This window comes from Mastigoproctus giganteus, chromosome 3 (assembly GCF_048544385.1).
Source record: "Mastigoproctus giganteus isolate SK-2022 chromosome 3, ASM4854438v1, whole genome shotgun sequence".
NCBI lineage: Eukaryota > Metazoa > Arthropoda > Arachnida > Uropygi > Thelyphonidae > Mastigoproctus > Mastigoproctus giganteus.
In genome coordinates this window covers 229,396,018-229,416,046 of record NC_143577.1, presented here as the reverse complement: position 1 = coordinate 229,416,046, position 20,029 = coordinate 229,396,018, and the positions used below count along the sequence as shown (strand labels likewise).

General features: G+C 36.0%; 1 protein-coding gene across 1 annotated transcript in view; it reads left to right on the top strand.

The window, feature by feature from the left end:
* LOC150088825 (glutamate receptor-interacting protein 1-like) overlaps positions 1-19,677 on the top strand; it is a 111,449-nt gene extending 91,772 nt beyond the window's left edge. Inside the window, exons 17-19 of the mRNA XM_090370926.1 lie at positions 5,608-5,752; positions 8,779-9,452; positions 19,421-19,677. Coding sequence (XP_090227052.1) covers positions 5,608-5,752; positions 8,779-9,452; positions 19,421-19,651 — 1,050 coding nt within the window. The 3' untranslated portion in view covers positions 19,652-19,677. The remainder of the gene's footprint in view (positions 1-5,607; positions 5,753-8,778; positions 9,453-19,420) is intronic.
* Positions 19,678-20,029: the final 352 nt, after the last annotated feature.

Sequence of the window (20,029 nt, the reverse complement as noted above, 5' to 3'; positions counted from 1 at the left end):
TTGGAACGAGTACAGAGAAGGACAACAAGATTAGTGAATGGAACAAAGGGTTGCTCTTACAAAGAAAGGCTTAAGTTTTGCAAATTACAGTATCTAGAGAATAGTCACCTGCGAGGTGATCTGATTGAGGTGTATAAAGCCTTGAATGGTTTGAGCATGCTCAATGCTGATGGGGTTCTTCCTCTTGCTCAGAATAATCACCTGAGAGGGCACAAATTCAAATTGAGGAAAGACGGTTGTAGGATAGATGTGCGGAAGTTTGCCTTTAACCAGCAGGTGGTTGATTGCTGGAACAAACTTCCATCTGTCGTAGAAGCTGATAGCTTAAACGGATTCAAAGTAGAACTTGACAAACATTTGGAGCAAGTGGATTGGTGAAATGAGAAGTGTGTTTTTTTTTTGGCTGATGCTATATAAGTTTGCTTTCTTCCATCATGTGCCTTTGCTAATGCTAAAGCACTGTTAACTGGTAAATGGCTCTCCACCACCTTCCTCCTGTATTCAGGTTTTGGTTTGTTAAAAAACAAGTTCTGAGTCCTTTTTATGGGACCGATGATAAGGCTCTATAGTAACAAATCCTGCTCCTCTGGAAGGGCAGATCTAAGCACCTTGACATGCTCAAATTCATTTCCCTAAACATGCTCAATTGAATTAAGGTTAGGGACCTGGCTGGTCGGTCCATCCAAAGAATATTCTCAGTGAAGGAATTCATTGACTGCCTAAGCATTATTATGGTTCATTTCCTCATGTCAGAGTGATGGGCTCATGTGGCACATTCTTTTCAGATCAGAACCAGTTTCAAGACTTAATCTCTGACTCATCTACAAAGAAAACATTGGCCCATTGAAAAATGGGTAAATGGGAAATTGGCATGGCTTCAGAGACATGTTTTCATTAAGCCCTGTGGATAGAGTAAAAAAAATGTGGAGGTCCTAAAGTCTCGAAACTTTATTAGACAGTTGGACAGACAACTTGAGTATATTTCTATGATATATATATCCAAATTTAGCTATTTGATGTTTCATAACTGCTAAAATGTGTCGGACAAATGCTTCAGTGAACAGTTGTGGGTCTCGACTACTCAAGTTGTCTGTCCAACTAAGCCATATGGATGTGAACTCTCTGTGGCATCCTGCTGTTAGGACTAGATCTGAGCTGTTGTAACACTTGGTTCACTTTGAATTTGCCTTTGGGACACTTCCTGTTGTTACAAAATGCTTGAAATTACCATTGTTAACATGTGTATGTTTATGATCCCTCTCAGTTTGCAGCTCTCCTGCCAATAGTCATCCATTGCCCAAATATTGCATTGTGTAGAGATAGAAAGCCTAATCAAAGGTTTAACACTGCATTAGTTTATATTAATGGTATTTTTGTTGTGTGCAGATTTATGGCCTGCTTGATTTGCATTTTCACAAGTTTACAATCATGATTGGATGCCTTAAAATTTAAATGAATATGATATCAATGTATAAACTGTGTAAAAGTTTACAGTTTATACATCCACAAATAACAAAGTGGTTCTAATTTGACTTTAGGACACCAGTGTATATAGTGATGGGGGGGGGAGAACAATCAGCACTTTAAGAAATGATTGTCTTAGTATGATTCTTGATATAATATTTGAAAAAAAATTAATTTCAGGTGGTGATAATATAAGGTTGGTTTTGAAAAGTTTGTAGAATGACTGAAAAAAAAGTACAGTTTTTAAAAACTTTATTTTAGCATTCAACACAGTTGCCTTTAACTGCAGTGCACATTTTCCAACCATGGTTAAGTTTATTATACAGTGTGGGAAAAAAGTGCATCTCTTCTTTGCAGTGCAATCTCTCACAGCATGCACCATCTCTTAGTCAGAATGAAGTCTTTGCCCATGAAGATACTCTTTAAGTTTTGGAAAAAGGAAGAAGCCACTTAGAACTAAGTCTGGAGAATAAGAATGGAGTTTGAGGATTTTGACCCAGTGTGATGGCAGACATTGCAATGATAGACTTGGTGTTACTGATGCATTGTCCTGGTTGAAAAGAATGCCATGATGCAAACTTCCTCACTAGTTTATCTTGATTGATTTGCTTAGTTTCTGTATTAAGTGTATATAATACCAACCCACGATTATGGCTCCATGCCCAAGGTAATTGCAATGTGATAAGATAGTTATTATCGATGATTTCTTCTCCTAATAAGTTTATTATTATTATATTATCATCATTGCTTTTTTTGGGATGGTCCGCAACAGTACGGCGTACTGGCACCTTTATTAACAGTGACGTGTTACATTTGGATGCAGTACATGTCGAAATTTATAATATTCCGTAAATGAATTCCCCTTAGAAGTTACATTAAATATAGTTTCCATTCAGCAAAGAAAATTTTCATATGATGAACGCATTAAGACAGACAACTCTGTATGCACAGTTCACATTTGACCTTCAGGCAATTAGTGCTGCTGCACGAATTAAGAGAGCTAATGGGATTACCATTCTACAACTTAGTGGTACTTGCAAAACCTATCCAACCACCTGTCACCCTGTGGAGAAGTCATGCTGGTCAACAGTGAGCAGATCAAGGGGTATTCCCGATGCTGACAGTGTGCTCTGGTTGGCCTTCTAATGCAATGGTGTCCAACATTTTCCCGTACAGGGGCCATATTCAGAAAAATTCCGAGTTAGTTAGATTTCTTTTGCGGGCCGCACTGAATGATTCAAAAAAAATTAGTGTGTTACATTTTCCATATCTTGTTACATGTAAAAGTAAAATTGAAAATATAGTTGTGCCCCCGTATCCACTGATTCAGTTACCTGCGGTTACCATGGAAATAAAAACTTAACACGTACTACTCATGCGTCTTTTAGCTTGCTAGCTAAAAGAAAACTTCCTGCAATCCAGTCTGAATCTCTTTCCTCATAATTTGAATTTATGGCCTCTAGTTCTGGAATCATTTATAACAGTAAAACTTTTATCTTTTATCATTTTACTCTCTTCTCTCAGAGCCTTATACACCTCAATGAGTTTCCTTTTCTAAGGTGCCTGGTTGGTTGCCAAGCTCGGTAGCCCACATACCTGAAGTATAAGTTATTTTGTCAGTGCTGTTCTCCAGGTGTAAGACCTTGCTTGTCACTGATCATTAACCACTCTTCCAGTCTTCACAATCTGCAAATTTTGACATCATTTCCTCTACCCTCCATTGATGCCATTTAAAAAAATCAGAAACAGTGGTCCTGGAACTGATCCCTGAGGGACCCCCACATTCTAATGTCAGACCAATTAATAAATAAAATTAATTAATAAATAAATTAATAAATAAAAAATAAAATTAATAAATTAATAAAACTTCTGCATCCTGCTTCCTTACAGCCACCTTATGATTCATCTTAGAATCATACCTGGGCTTCCAGCATGTATAAGCTTATATGGTAACCCTCTCATGAGAGGTAATGTGCAAGACAGTTTGTTACACCTATGGAAACATTTCAATAATCTGCCATAGAATGCATGACCAAATATACCCATCAGCAATAGCAGCAGTGTGTGAAGTGTCTTACCTGCTTGGTTACCTTTATTCAATGGAATAAAGACCCTTAAGTAACATTTAAGGTGGTCCCTCTGAATTGCAGGCCCTTCACAATTGCGATCTGCAAATTTTGCAGACAAGCCACGTGTAGTTCATCCTGTCTGAGAGTATGAGCACTAAAATTTGTACCATTTGTGGATTGTTTGGCTCACGTTATATGTTTAATACTGATGCTGTATGGAAAAGACCTGGATTTGAATCATCTCAAGATTTTTCTTTTCTTTTTTTTAATACTGTTGCTGAGTTAGTTTGTCTCAGGCAATAATCATGTGGTTTTTCTCTCCTAGAAACTTGTTTCAAGCAGAGCAAGTAAATTCTACACACTATACAAATAGTAGTCACTGATGCTTGATGACCTTTGTGCAAATATTAAAAACACTATACAGTCACCTCATTGTGAAGGTGATAGTGTAGTATTTTTTCAACTAAAATGATGGTTGACCACACTTTTTCTCATATTAAAACAAAAAAAGAGAGAGGGCTTCAAATATGCACCTCATAGTTTAAGTTATGGAACTTTACTATTAGCTTTCTGCAGAATAGTGCTGTAAGGTTATATGTATTTTTGCAAAAAGCTAATTTCAATAATGGGCAATATACATTGCTCATTATTGAAATTACGTCCCTAAAAGGAATGGATACTTTAAGTTCGAAGTAAGGTGAACAGCAGATACTTAGACAAAGAAATGATTTTAAGTTTGTGTATCATTTCAGTACTGTTTACTTACAAAAATATAGCACTCATCATTATGAAGTATGTCTTGCGTGAACAGTGATTCAAGTGGCTAGACATCACAGCAGTGAGTTAAAAAAGGTGATGAATGTTATCTTGGGGAACTTTGAACCATGCTTCTTTTATTTGGTCTGTGAATTCGACAGTTATTGGTATGGGATGAGAGGTGAAGGTCAGTAAATGTCCCATCGTATCCCAAATGTGTACAATGAGTGATAGGCTCTCGTGAGCTTGCAGGCCAATGAAGCACGTCCACATCAGATATGCATTGTTGGGATATGAGAGCCATATATAGGCAGGCATTGTCCTGCTGCAAAATATCATTTGGGAAGGGTAGAGGCGGGCACTGGTTTTAGAATGATTTTAACATGACGTATTGCCCTCAATGTGCTCTCAGTAACAATCAGAGGAGAATGGCTTTTGTTACTGATGGCTCCCATACTATGATTTTGAGTGTTGACCCAGTATGCTACTCTCTGATATAGGCAATATTACCTTTGTCCCTAGCGTAGCTCAAAATGCATATCTGGTTGTTGCTGAATCCTCAAACAGAAACATGATTTGTCATTAAAGATGACATGATACCGTTCTTGTCTTGAGGCAGCTCTCTCCCTGAACCACTGCAGACTGACTATGGGATGGTGTCAGAGCCAGATGAGGCAGTGAACATCAGAATGCAACTTCACTTCTTGTGATTGTGCTCCCCGACACAGGCACAAGTAAGGATGGTGTTATGATGTTGTAAATGTGGTAATTGTGACAAGTCAGTTTCCTTTCACTAGTTGATTGTTGGTCCTCCCTTTCTGATGCCATCAGAGTCCTAGCAATGTGTCTGAGTACCTTTCTGTATCCGTTCTTAACAATAACTAATCATTCAGATGTCACAATCTGCATGAACTGCAGTTTTCCCAATTGACCATCCACCCTCTGACAATTGAATGAACTGACCCTTTTCAAAGCCTATCAGCTATACATAATGTTGCCTTATGCACTACACTATCTGATAGTTATTTGTTCACTGTTTGCATGCTAACATTTATAGCACCTTCGGATTCCTATGTCAGAGTGGTAAATAGATACATTGTTGGATATTTTGCTGCTCTAATCAACTTACTGATTAGAGCAGTATATATAGATATGAGTACTGAATGAAACTTAATAATCCACTTTGTGTGTGCATGCATGCATGTATATCTGATATACATTTTCTTTTGCCCTTAATCTGAGTGTTTTGATCTTGTATAAACTATATGTTGTGCAAAAATTTTGAATCTTACATAATTTTTTATTACTCATTCTTTAGATAAATAAAGAGAATTGTCCTGGTGCTTTATTAACACCATTATCCAGTGCAGACAGTGCAGTTGAATCATGGGATAGCACAGGCTTAGAAATACCAGTTAATGGAATTAAGGCAAGGAATGAATATGTTGCCAATAAGGAACCAGGTGAATTAATTTTGTTGAATTTAAGTATAAAGACATAGTTCTAATGGAATTATGGTCCATACTCAACTTGTTTAACATAATAAAAGAATGTTCAACAGTGTTGAAGTGCATCATGATACAAATGACTGCTTTATGTCAAATAAATGTCGAAAGTAAAAAAAGTTTATAGGAATGAGGTTAATTATTCTTATTAAACAAGGATTAACGTTTCCTTTTAAAATAAAAAGGATAAAATATACAAAAAATGCAAAGCCATTACTCAGTACAGTTTCTACAATATTCCTAAGAAAGGAAAAGCTATATCTTAATTCTTGAAATTATCTTATTTCTGCCAAGTCATATTTTCACACCAAAGCAAATAATAAATACAATTTTTTGTTGTTGTTTTTAATGTTATAATGCAGATGCAATTTTTAAATGATATATGCTTTGTAATTTGCTTTTACTTATTTAATTAATTTTAATTTTAATAATAATTGTACTTTAATGTTGAAATATGTTGGTCAACATAAGCTCTAATTAATGTGTAAAAGTATTTATTTTTTTACAAACTTTAAAAAAACACTGTATGGGGGGCATGTAATATCAAAAATTGGAATTCACTTTTCTCTTTTGAAGCTTTCATCTTTTTCTCAGTTCAGTACTATCTGCTAACATTTTCATCATCTTTTAGGCACATTTGCATATATATACGTAAGTGCCTGTTGTCTTCACCATGTCCATCAATTCACATACAATAACTTTGCTCCCAGTGGACAAATTTTCACAAATATTTTATATTTATATCTTTTAAAAGGACTCCTTGATCATCCCAAATTTCATTAAAATCTAACAAACAGAAATCTGGCAATTATTTTATCCCTCACGTATGGAGCCTCCGTAGCCAGGTGGGCAGGAGCAGCAGTGCATAGCACACGCTTCTTGATTAGACTGGGGTTAGAGCCTGTGACCACCAAATACTGAGGATGCGGAAAGGTCAGGGAATGACCACCGCATATCCCCAGAGCAATATGGCCTTAGTTGCTAATGCTCCTAAAAACCAAATAACAATAACATATCACATAGACAATCATATATATATACTGCAAGTGCCATTTGAAAAGTTTGTGCCTGAGTATGAAGGAATCTGGTAACATGTTATTACATTTCAGTATAGTCCCCTTTGGAGTCAGTACACTTTTTCCACACATGCTGCCATGTATTGATTCCAGCTGCAAAGAAAGTTTTCTGTTGTGCCTACAGGAATGCATCCACTGTTGCAATGATGTCACTGTGGGTAGAAAATGGATGCCAGCCAGATATTTTTTCAAATTAGGAAATAGGTGAAAGTCCAATGGTGTTAGATCTGGTGCATATTGGGGATGGTCCAAGATTTCAAAGCCACACTCATGCAGTGCAGCCATGGCTATGACAGATCTGTGAGCAGGCACATGTTCCTGGTGGAACAAGACTCCTTTGCTGAGTTTTCCTCAGCATTTGTCTTTGATGTTTTCATGCAACCACCTTACAAGGTCTGCATAATATGTCCCTGTAACTGCTTGTCCTTTCTGAAGATAATCCACTAGCAACACTCCATCAGCATCCCAAAAAACCAATGCCATCACCTTGCTAGCAGAAGGAATCGACTTACCGTTCTTTGGAAGGGGAGAAGAGCTATGGTTTGCACTGTCTGGCTGGAAGTAATGGATCCGTATTTCATTCATAGTAATGAAATTTGCTGGATCTGCTTGAAAACGATAGATGTTCACTTAACTCTTGTGCATTTTTGATCTGCTGTCAAACAAATTTGGGACCCATTGTGCTGACACTTTTTTCATAATGAGAACCTCTGTTATTATGTTGTATCCAAGTTGAGACGAGATGCTGAAGACATTGGTAATTTACAGAATGTACGTGATTGTCACTTCTCAATCACTCAACACCAGGTCATGCATACTGTCAACAACTTTTGGGGATGGATGTTGCATGTTCTCCACAGCATGGGTCAACTTCTAGACTTTCCTTCCCTCGTTTAAATTCTGCTGCCCACTTCTTAACCATAGAATAGGAAGGGGCATCCTTCCCCAGTTTTGTAATCATATCCTCATGAATTGTCTTTTTTTGTTAGTCCCTTTTCCCAAATATTGGATGACTGCATGGTGACGATTTTATCCATCTTTCCTCGTTCACACAACTTTGTTGACTTGAGGACCTGTAATTAAAAAAAAGATGTTATTGAAACTGCATGAAACTTGGTGGGTTACTATTTGAAGTGTTATTCATTAAGTACAGAAATTAACACTGTACCACTACCCTTTCATACTAAAATCATGAAGTTTTCAACCCCCCCCCCTTAAACACTGGATAGATTTTTATGAAATTTACTCTTTTTCTAAGGTGAGCCCAAGCTCAATCCTGTCACTGGAGAGAACAAAGATTTCCAAGACAGAAATCTACAATGCAGTGAAGTGTTTATTATAAAATTATTTCAGTACCTGTGTTTAAATATAACCATGTGCCTGTTACTTAATTGCAGTCATTTTAAATCCTTCTGTAAAACTTAGTCAAAACTTCATAGTACCTCAGTGATATTTAAGATGATGTTATGCATTTTCATGATAAAAGAAATTACAGCTGTTTTTATAATTGTTAACTATTGAAAAACCAATTAATGAAGCCACATTGACTAATAGCTTTTTGTGATCATTATATTTATGCAAGAAAACTTCACTTTCATGTGTTTATTTACTTTTGCATATACATAATAGGTATTTTTCATACACCACCTGTAGTTTCTTTATATAATATTTGATTCTGCATTCTTTGTTGTGGTACAGATAGATAAGTTTAGATGTAATTCCTCAAGAAAGATATAAAACCTGTTGGCAGTAAGCTTTATCCAAGCTTAAAAAAATACTTTCTGATAGTATGGTTTCTTTTTCTTTTTTTTTTAATTTTCAGTTGTTTAATCAAGTATTCTTCTTTTTCTCTGCTCTTTCAGGTATTTATTTTATATATAAAATTTTTCATGAAATTTTTTTTCCTAGAAGAAATGTTTACATTTGCCACCTCCATAAAGGAAGAATGGACAGAAGGACAAAAATTAGAAAAAGATTGGGATGATGACAAATGGGATGTTCAAACACCAAGTGCCAATAGTGCTCAAAGTTATGCAACTAGTCCTTCAGCTTCAGGAGATGAGAAAGGAGACTGGTGTAAAGTTTTGGAAGACTTAGAGACCTGTGGTCAGTCACAGCTCTTACGTCACATTGAGCAGTCAATCATGGGAAGTGAACAAGCATTTGATTCAGTTCCAGAATTCTCAACTTCAGAACATCCACAGATTAATAATGAACATTATAATGCACTCTCTGAAGAAAATTTAAATGAACTTGCTTGTCAGATTGAACTGTTAGATCTGGTTGAAAAGGACAGCAGTGAACAAAGAAGAGACATATTACCATATGAAATAAACAATTCTCATACTAATCAACATACTGATGCAGCTTCACCCAGAATGTTTTCTTCCTCTCAGGATTCTTATTCACCTGTGCCTGTTGAAGTGCACCATGTGACATTATTTAAAGACCAAGTATATGAAGATTTTGGGTTTAGTGTTTCAGACGGCTATTTTGAACAGGGTGTTTACGTAAACTGCATCCGACCTGGTGGACCGGCTGATTCAAGTGGTATTGTAAAGCCATATGATAGAATACTGCAGGTGAGTTATTATTAAAAAAATAATAATAAATTATTATACAAGGCTGTTCCAAAAGAGAAGTAACACATATGAGTGCTTGAAAAGGCTTGAATGTATAAATATATTCTGAAACTGAAAATAGTTAGGCTTGTGTATATTGTTTTTGCAGTTGGCTATGAGGTGCTACTATTGATGGCAAGTGATGTTGTACAAACATATCTGCAGAACTACAAAGCATGATTTGTTTCCTAAGTGCAGGTTGAACTCTTCATCCTAAATTCATCAATGATCGATGATAGTATATAGTTCATATGCTATGCCTTAAAAAAAAAAAAAAAAAAAAAAACCACACACACATACACAACTAACTGTAAGGTCTTCACATCATGCAGAACAAATCTTGATGATAAAGCAAAGTCTGTATGCCTGGCAGTGCAGGCGGAAGTGGCTGTTTCACAAGTGGAAAGCCTTGTCCTTACAGATCTTACAGATTGAAGAGTGAAAATCTGAACATTGAAATTGAATGGTCATGTCAATAGTGGTGTACAGAATTGTGCACAACATTCTTTGTCATAAAGATGTGTATGTGCATGCTAAATCTCAATGCTGTTTACTGAAACACATCCACCAATAGTTTTGACCACTATTGTGGTAATGCTTTAGAAAGCAAGATGACCAAAGAAGAAACAAAGACTGGTAATAACAGTTGTGATATTGCCTCATAACAATGCATTACTCATACCATCCACTTACACATAAGCAACATTTGTTATGTTTGCAAGTGGGAGATACCAGAACATCCTTAAAAAAATAGTTGCCTTGCCCAATTGTTCTCTGAAGTAGCCAGTCACAGTAACATTTTTCAGTGGATTATAAAGTGAGAGTTACTGTGGAATCATCATTAATGCATAAAGTCTTTTCATTTTATGCAAGGGTGCCAACACTTTTATCATTCTGAGAAAAATGTCTGAATAGATTTGGGAACCAAAACTGCAAAAATAGTGGATATCACAACTCATTTATATATAGTTTGTTTTGTTAAGTAAAGAAGATTAAAAATAAAAGTGTTACCTTTCCTTTGAAACAGTCCACATACATTTGACCAAACTCATGATTAATTTTTTATATTTTTTTCCATGGCAACACCAGTGATTAATGGATTTTGTTGGGTTATGCTTAGCATGTAATCTCCATTTATGTAGTATCATTTTATGAATTTCATCACTTAAAACTCTCTACCTCAAGGTTGGATTATGTTGTTGATGCATACTGTTTTAATTGTGAAATATAATAAACTAACAAAAATACTTCAATTTTTTTAAATAACATCATCATATAACACCTCCAACTTAGACATACTTAGATCATTGAAACTGTTCTCTGAAACTATTTAAACATACATTGTGAGAGGAGAGTGCAATAATCATTTGTAAGGAACAGTAGTATCAACATACAAATTCTTTCAATTGACTGCACCCTTGAATCTAAATTTGATTCATGTATGAAAATTTCAAGCTGACTGCCCCTTGGTGACTGTTAATGGATACCCAGGTGTCACAGGTCAGAAATGCAAAGTTTCAATTTCATTTGACTGAAATATATGATTTCAGGATCTAATTAAGAAGATGTGAACCATTTTAGAAAAATAAAAAACAAACATATATGATTCAAGAAAGTTTTCTGTTCAAATTCAAGATTTTTGTTTATCACACTTATCTTTTTGATAATATTTTGTTTTAACTATAAAATAACCCACTTTCCTAACTTCTGAACATTTATAACTTGATGGCCACCATTCTAAAATTATGAACTTTGAGTATAGTTTCTAAGAGTAAACAAAACACACTTTGCCAATATCAGTAGTCCTTTAATACACATTAAGGTTTGTTAAAATTCTTCTCTTTCTTTTAACTCAGAAACTAAATTAATTCCTTGCATGAAAATAATCTCTTTAAAACACTGTTTAGAATTTTTATTTTAGCCTCTTTAAGGATAGAATACACTAGCAAATAACTTTAAGTTCTAAAGTCTTTAGAACAGCCACAAATGAAGTATTATGTTTCTTTTAATTTTCCAGCAATAGATTGATGTTGGTAAAGAAAACTTTATATCTTTGCTTCTCTATGAAAAATAGCTAAGAAGAAAAGCCTTTCCATGACATTTATTAGTTATCCAAAGTGAGGAACATCAGTTTCTTAAATGAATTTATATGAAGCATTCTGAACATCTTACAGCTTTCTTTAAATGAACTAATGAGAAATGTGTAGAAATATCTGAACTTTTTATTGCATCAGTTCTGTTTTTAGAAAATAAATGATGCTCATTCAGTGCATCTAATATTATCATTAAGATAATCTCAGTTGGCTAACTGGTATCCTAAAAAAAAAAAAAAAAACTTTAAAACCCTAGTTTTAATTCATACTTTCACTTTTCTACAAGTTTTTCATTTGTCACACCAGCATGTTCCTGACATGTAATGCATAGCAAATTAACATAATTTCTTGCACTACAGGGAGGTGAATATGTGGTTATTTGTGTAGTAGTAGTAGTAGTAGTGGCACATGATGCAAGAAAGCAAGTGTAGGAGCTTATGCAGCATCAGCCAAAAAAAAATCACACCATTCCCTCCAAATGCTTGTCCAGTTCCTCCTTAAATTTATTTAACCTATCAACTTCCACAACGACAGATGGAAGTTTGTTCCAGCAATTAACCACCCGCTGGCTAAAGGCAAATTTCCGCACATCTATTCTACATCTGTCCTTTCTTAATTTGAACTTATGTCCCCGTAGGTTGGTAATCTGAACAAGTGGAAGGATCCCATCAGAATTCAGCGTGCTCAACCCATTCAAGGCCTTATAGACCTCAATCAGATCACCGCGCAGGTGCCTAGTCTCCAGCCACTGCAATTTGCAGAACTTAAGCCTCTCTTGGTAAGTGAATCCCTTCATTCCCCTCACCAATCGTGTTGCTCTTCTCTGTACACGCTCAAGCAAATCTACATCCTTCCTAAAATGAGGCCTCCAGACCTGTACGCAGTACTCAAGGCGTGGCCTGACCATTGCCTTATACAGAGGAACAATCACCTCCTTTTCCCTGCTAGCAAAATTCCTATATATCATTGACAAAACCCCATGACCCGCCCTAGCAGCCTGTCTGCACTGCTCAGAAAACTTCATATCTGACTGCACAATTACTCCCAGGTCTTTTTCATTTTCTACCACCTTAAGTGTAGTACCACACAGTTGATACGTTTCTCTGGGGTTACTTCTACCCATATGCAGTACTTTGCATTTGTCAAGGTTGAACTTCAGTTGCCACTTCTTAGCCCATCTGCCCAAATTATCTAGATCCTGTTGCAGTAGCACACTGCCATTACTGTCATTAACAACCCTGCCAACCTTTGTGTCATCTGCAAACTTCGACATTAAGCCTGATATACCTCCATCAATATCATTGATAAATACACAAAACAACAGTGGACCCAACACCGAACCCTGTGGGACTTAACTAATAACAATAGTCCACAAAGAGCAGCACCCATTGATTACCACCCTCTGTCTTCGCCCACATAACCATCCTTTTATCCATTGTAGCAACTTACCCTTAATACCATTCTGCTCCAATTTGTACAGTAGTCTTCCATGCGCAACAGTGTCAAAAGCTTTCCTGAAATCCAAGTATATGATATCAAAATTATTTTTTGCATCCAGTTCCTTTGTGACCACATCATAATAACCAATCAAATTTGTCAGACAAGACTTTCCCTTAACAAACCCATGCTGTGTTTGAATTATTGCTGCAGTCTTGTCTAGATGATCCTGCAATGTATCTTTAACCAGCGACTCCATTATTTTACCCGGAACAGAAGTTAAACTAACTGGTCTGTAATTATTCGTGTCACCCTTCGATCCACTTTGTGAATTGGGGACACATTTGCACATCTCCAGTCCGTGGGAACCTCCCCTGAGTCCAAGGATGCTCTCATAATTATGGCTAAGGGTTTGCTTAGTTGCTTTGCCGCCTCCTTTAAAATAACTGGATAGATCCCATCCACCCCAAGTGCCTTTCTTATGTTTAACTTCAACAATTTCTCCTCCACTTTGCTCTCAGTTATTACAAAATCATTAAGCACACTGCTACAATTTGATAACCTTCTTCCATTTTCAAATTGTAATAATTCCTCACGTGTGAATGTAGATGAAAAATACTCATTCAGTTTGTTTGCTATCTGAGCAGGATCATCAACAGTCGAACCATCGATGTCAAGTGGACCAATCATATTCATCCCCTTCCTTTTAGAGTTTATATAAGTAAAGAAATCCTTGCTGTTTTTCTTAGCATCTTTTGCCAAAGATTTCTCGTAATCCGCCTTCGCCTGCTGAACCTTCTTTGTGACCTGATTACAGACTAGCTTATATCTGCCACAGGCTTCTGCGTCACCTGATAATTTATATGCATCCCATGCATTTTTCTTCTCTGTCACGAGTCTCATTAGTTCATTTGATAACCATTTAGGCCTAAACCTTGAACGATATTTCTTAATCGGTATATAAAGTCTAGTAGCTTCCACGATTAATTCTTTGAATGCTTCCCACTTAGAATTTACTGTTTGTAACATCGTCAGTTGATCCCACTGTACAGAATTTAAAAACTGTCTGAGACCACTGTACTCCCCTTTACGGAAGCAAAAACCCTTTCCTTTACCCCTGACGGTAGTTACCTCTTTGAGTAAATCCCACTTCAGCACATTGTGATCACTGCCACCTAGTGGTTCCTTTATCTGCAAATTCTTAATACACGAATGATCACTGCTGATAACCAGATCAAGAGTGTTATTTTCTCTGGTTGCCTCTCGAACATGCTGCTGCAAAAAACAATCATCCAATAAATCCACAAAAGTCTGACTAGTGTGTGAGTGACCAACCCACAAGTTCCAGTCAATATCTGGGAAGTTAAAATCCCCCATTATAAGACATTCTGATTTACTGGCCACTCTATTTCTCTGTACAATTGTTCATTGTACTCATTCAAGTCATTAGGCCTATAACACACTCCTACTCTTATTTTTCCTTTCGCAGTGCTTATCGCACACCAAACTGACTCAACAGAGCACTGTTGATCTTTATTAACTGGGTGCACTTCCTTTGATTTTGTTTTTCTTAATTAACAGCATAACACCCCCTCCCTTTCTGTCCTGTCTATCCTTTCTGTACACATTATACTCCCCAAATTCCAGTTCTGCATTCCTTATATCTTTGTGACACCACGTCTCTGCTATCCCAACAATATCCGCCTTTGATGTCTTGACCAACACTTCAAATTTATCAAATTTATTTACTATACTTCTAGCATTGGTATACATGCAAGCATACATGCTCCTATGCCTATTCCTTGTTACCCTAACACATCCCATATACCCAACTATTCCATGATGACTGCCATCCGTCCCTGAAACCCCCAACACCCCTCGCTCCAGGTCGCTTCTTATTCTAATAGAAGTTGTGCAAGAATCACCTTCACCTCTGCCTGCGGTTACTGTTAAACTATTAGTCTTTGTATCTCCCCAAACTAGCAGTTTTCCGACCCACCTAACACTGCCTCGATAGCATCAGCAAATATTCTTGCACCCTTTCTATTTAAGTGTATCCCATCCCTGTAGAAGCAATCTCTCCTGTTAACAAGTACAGTCCAGGCTGAAAAAAATTCTACCCCTTGAGCCTTGCACAATCTTTCCAGGGCCGAATTGATCGACAAGGCTCTCATCATGTACTCCCTCCTATCGTGTCTGGGCAGAATTGCAGACACTTTCAAATTCAACCCTATTTCACGGCTTTTTTTCAACAGTGACCTGTACTTGTTGAGTAATTCCGCCGGTCTCCTACTCTTAATATCATTAGTGCAAACGGGTACAACTATATCACCTTTTTTGCCCTTAAAAGATGATATCCACTCTACAATGACATCAGCCTTTGCCCCTGGCAGACATACTCTGGTCCTGTTCCACGTATCCTTTTTACAAAGCGTGTTCCCCATTTCCCCGACAATAGAGTCATCAACAACTACTAGTTCCTGTGGGACCAGCACATTCTGCCTTGGGGGTTGCCGCTGTGTTGCATGATGACCAAGTGCAAGCTCTGGCGTTGATGTGGGCAGCTGAGAGCTTGATGGGCCCCTCAATTTAGATCCTTCGAGGGCATCCATCCTGTCCTTCAAGCTCTCATATAGGCCCATAACAACGCTAAGTTGTCGCCCAATTTCCTTACACTCCTTACATCGCGCACACACAAAGACATCCCCCATGGCAATATCATGTTCCGTTCCAGAGAGTTCGGCAAACATTTCACAAGCTGCACATTTTTTTAGGCTGTGATGCGTTGGAGAATTGCCCCCCTCAGTTCTCCCCCAAGTCACAGCACTCCTGCCACTTTGTGCCCGTTGCTTTGCTGCTCTAGTCTGGGGCATGGTAGTTTAAATTAATAAAATCAATAAATTAAATATCAATAGTATTTGAATAGAAACTATTAAATAGAAACAGTGAAGCGTATTACTATATAATTATGCGTTAGAGCTACCTAGCTACCTCAATTAAAAAATTTGAATTCCCTACCACTATATCAAAATTGGACTAAACATCTTGAGTATTACTGTATAAATGTAGTATTAACATAATAATGAAATTCACTGATGCCATGTTGAACTGGACACACGTGCAGAAGATACTGATTACTGTCATATAAGTGAGAAAAGTGGACAAATAGTGTTGAATTAAAAAAAGGATAGTGTGTAAATGCACCAATAAATGAGAAAATACCAAGTTGTAAAGAGCAGCCTTGAGTTGAATGTGAAGTAAACAGACTGTACTATAAATGATTCCTGGACTTCAGTGCTATCATCTGTTTCCCAAAATTCTAGAGGAAGGAGGGTTATGTCTAGATTTATTCCTTCCTGGAACCTTAAAAAGAGTGATATAAGTGGAGAAAGTGTTTTAAGTGGGAGTGGTATAGACATTAAAAAAATACATGGTACCTCATAGGATTGATCATGAGACTAGAAGAAAAGAGTGCTAAAAGCAAATTACACTATAATTGGGAGCATTTTAATGGAGTTTGCTCTGTCTATTCATGTATAGTTGAAGCTCTTTATAGCCCTCACCAAAATGAGAAAAATGGTCATTACTATCAAAAGGACATTATATTGATAGTTCATAAAATCAGCAAAAGAAAAAAAAAAAGTACATTTTGTATTGATTGTAGAGTATAGTAAAATTAACTTGCAAATTATATATGTGCAGTATGTGTTCATACATACATATCAAGGCCTAACCAGTGATGGGAGAATTAGTTTCAGACTTTAAAAGAGACATGAAAAAGTTCTAATTCTCGATGAGTGTCGTCGAGTGTGGTTGAGCAAGAAGTTTCAATGAAACTTCTTGCTCAACCACAGTAGGTTCGCATGAAGAGGAACCTTCTTGCTCAACCACAGTAGGTTCCTCTTCATGCATATCCTGAAATATGCAATATCTGCATCCACTTCAGCATAGTCGTCAAATCGTTTCCTCTCTAATTTTAGGTGATGGCTGTTATTCGTGATTAATAGAGGAAAAAGCATGTGAAGCTTCATTTGTCACATGCAAGGCAACAAATCCAAATGTTTGAAATATTTAGCAATCACTTTTCATCAACTTCATCCCCTGCTGAAATTCATAAATGTTTCCTGCAGCATATTGATTTTACATTGTGTTTTTCTCTCAAGGCACAGCACAAATTTGTTTAATAGCATTCTTTTATAGTTTTCTTAAAGCACTGGATTATACTTTGATCAAGTGGCTGAAGAACTGACATCATATTAAGTGACAGATATTCAACAATGATTGTACCTAGGCCATTCACTTGGCAACATGGGGGTGTTCACAAACAGCAAAATTTCTCTATTCTCTCTGATCTAGTTTTTGTAGATTTATAATATCCAGGCCTTTTGGTTTGCTCATTTGATACATAGTTTCAAACCTCTAAAGTATTGGGCTTTCTCTATGATTAAGGAGGAAGCTCCTTTGTGGTAATCTGGTAAATGGTAATCTGTTGTTTTGCCTTTTTTTGCCAACCATTAAATTTTGCACCTTTTGAATGTAAGTACTTTATCCTGTAGCAAAGTCCAGTTTCATCAGTATCATAGATTCTGTGCACGATTTAAAAGTCTTCTGCTGGAATCATAAGTTTTCACCTTTCCAAGATTATCATTGATACCAACATAGATTACTGCATTAAGGAACATTGCTTATATAATATACTAATTGCAGTTCAGTCAAGCATATCTTAAATTTGGTGTTCATTTGTGTTGCATTCCATTTGAGGATTCATTTCACCACTTAATGTACTAAATATCTTATTGACACTGAAAAGCTATAGTATGAGTTCTGTTATTTAGGTAGGATATTGGTATATCATGGGATGGGAAAAGATGTAGTGGTTGTGAGGATTTTATATATATTATGGGTCACTACTCCCATCTGCAAAAAACATTTGCCCATCTTTTACAGCAAAGGTGCCATTGCGATGGATAGAAGCTGAATTTTGTTCACTAACTTATAGAACGAGTAGTTTCAGAAGCCACTGCCATGTTGCAAAATATACCTCTAAAACCATAAAAGTACTCTTTCTTTCTGACTATACACTGTTCAACAGACTCAATTGCAATTTTTCAGAATGAAATACTGCAATTGAATCCACTCTTTAGATCTATACTTAATTATCCATGACTGTATTATTAAACTCAATTCCAATTTTTGATTTAAAGTGGCATCTGCAGAGGTGGTTTTTTTTATTTTTATTTATTTTTTTTATTATCTCAAAAAACGGTGAATCTGATGACTAGGAGCGAGAGTCCATTTACATTCTTGTTTCTTCAATGATAGCTTGTGTAGTCTTAATAAGTGCTGAGCAGTGGCGTTATGGTACATAACATCCTGATTTATCAATCCAACTTTTAAGAACATATGCATGAAAAAACCATTCATAATGTGTCCCTTTGGCTTAAACAGTGATCATAGATAAAAAAAAAAAAGTCCTTTTTATTAAAAAAAATTAAAAGGCATCACTTTTAATCTGTTGGGTGAATCTGTGCTTTCCATGTGTGGCCAGTGGAAACTGCTTGGTCTTTGAATTATAATGGCGAGTCCATGTTATGTACCACAGGGCTCAAAAATGTCAGTGGTATCTCAGCATTTTTTCCCTACCCTTGTTACATCGCTCATTTTGCCTTGTGATCTTTAGTAAGCAAACATTGAGCATGTTATGATGTAATTTTTCCATAGCCAAAAGCCTCTTTAACTTAAACTAGACCAATTGCAACATTTATATTGAATGTTTCAGAATAATTTCATGAACAGTTATTCAAGATTCCTTCTTAATTATTTGTTATTGCTTCTGAATAATTTCTTGAATTTTATTCAAGATTCCTTTTTAATTATTTGTTTCATTTTCATTTATTTCTCTTCCGTGTACCTTTTTTGAAAGCCTCTTTGAGTCTGGTTTGTCCTGAAGTTTACTTTCCTAGAAAACCAAGGAAAATTCTCTATGAGATAGAGAATCTTCCTTAGAGCCTGCCTGTGTCATAGTTTGTGTTGTGTTTTAATTTTTTCTCGAAAGAACACCAAAGTACAAAAAGAAAATATAATATACTAAGTACTTACAAAAGTACCTTCCGTATGTCAAACAATCTTTTTTTTTTTTTTTAACCTGCAAAGCGATCATTGATTTCTTTTCAGAAAGCTACATTAAATTTTTATTGCATAAACAAGTGACTTTTGACTGGAGTTTACACTCATTTTGAAAAGCTAATATGTATATTACTTATAACAGAATAACACTTCTATTAAATAAAAAATTAATCCTTATTGTTTGTTGGATAGCTGCTGTTGTTACCTTTGAATCCTGTTAAAAGTAATAGATAAAAACATTAAATTTATTTTGTTTTATTTATTTTTATATAGGTAAATAATGTTGAAACACATGACTATGATTGCTGCCTTACTGTTCCTCTCATTGCTGCTGCTGGAGATAGCATTCAGCTAGTACTTAGTCGTGCTGCTTATGGGAATTTCCCACTTAATTCAAATGTAGATAATGATAATGATCCTCACCGGTGGGGAATTGATGAGGAGATGCACAATTCATGCTCACCACCTTTGAATAGGTTTGATTCTCATACTAAAACAATATAAAGATTGTCAAAATTTAGAAAAATGATGTGGATGCTTAGTGCAATTAATAGTATCTTTTACTAGTATTTGAATATTGTGTACAGTGAAACTTCATTAATATGTGCCCATAATTTGTACAGATTTTCATCTGCTGTCATAGTTTACGAGTTCACACTGACTGCACAATTTTATATGTTAATAATGCATACAGTCTAATGAATTGTAAATAATGGTTTCCAGTTGCATACGTTTGTTATTAGCCTGTACATTTGCTCATAAAACACACTAAGTGATTCATAAATGGTTTGTAAAAATTATTCTCACTTTCTAAGATGCATACAGAATTTTTGTCTTTTATTTTAAACATTTTGTAACTTCAGTGTTGATTTTTATTAATAG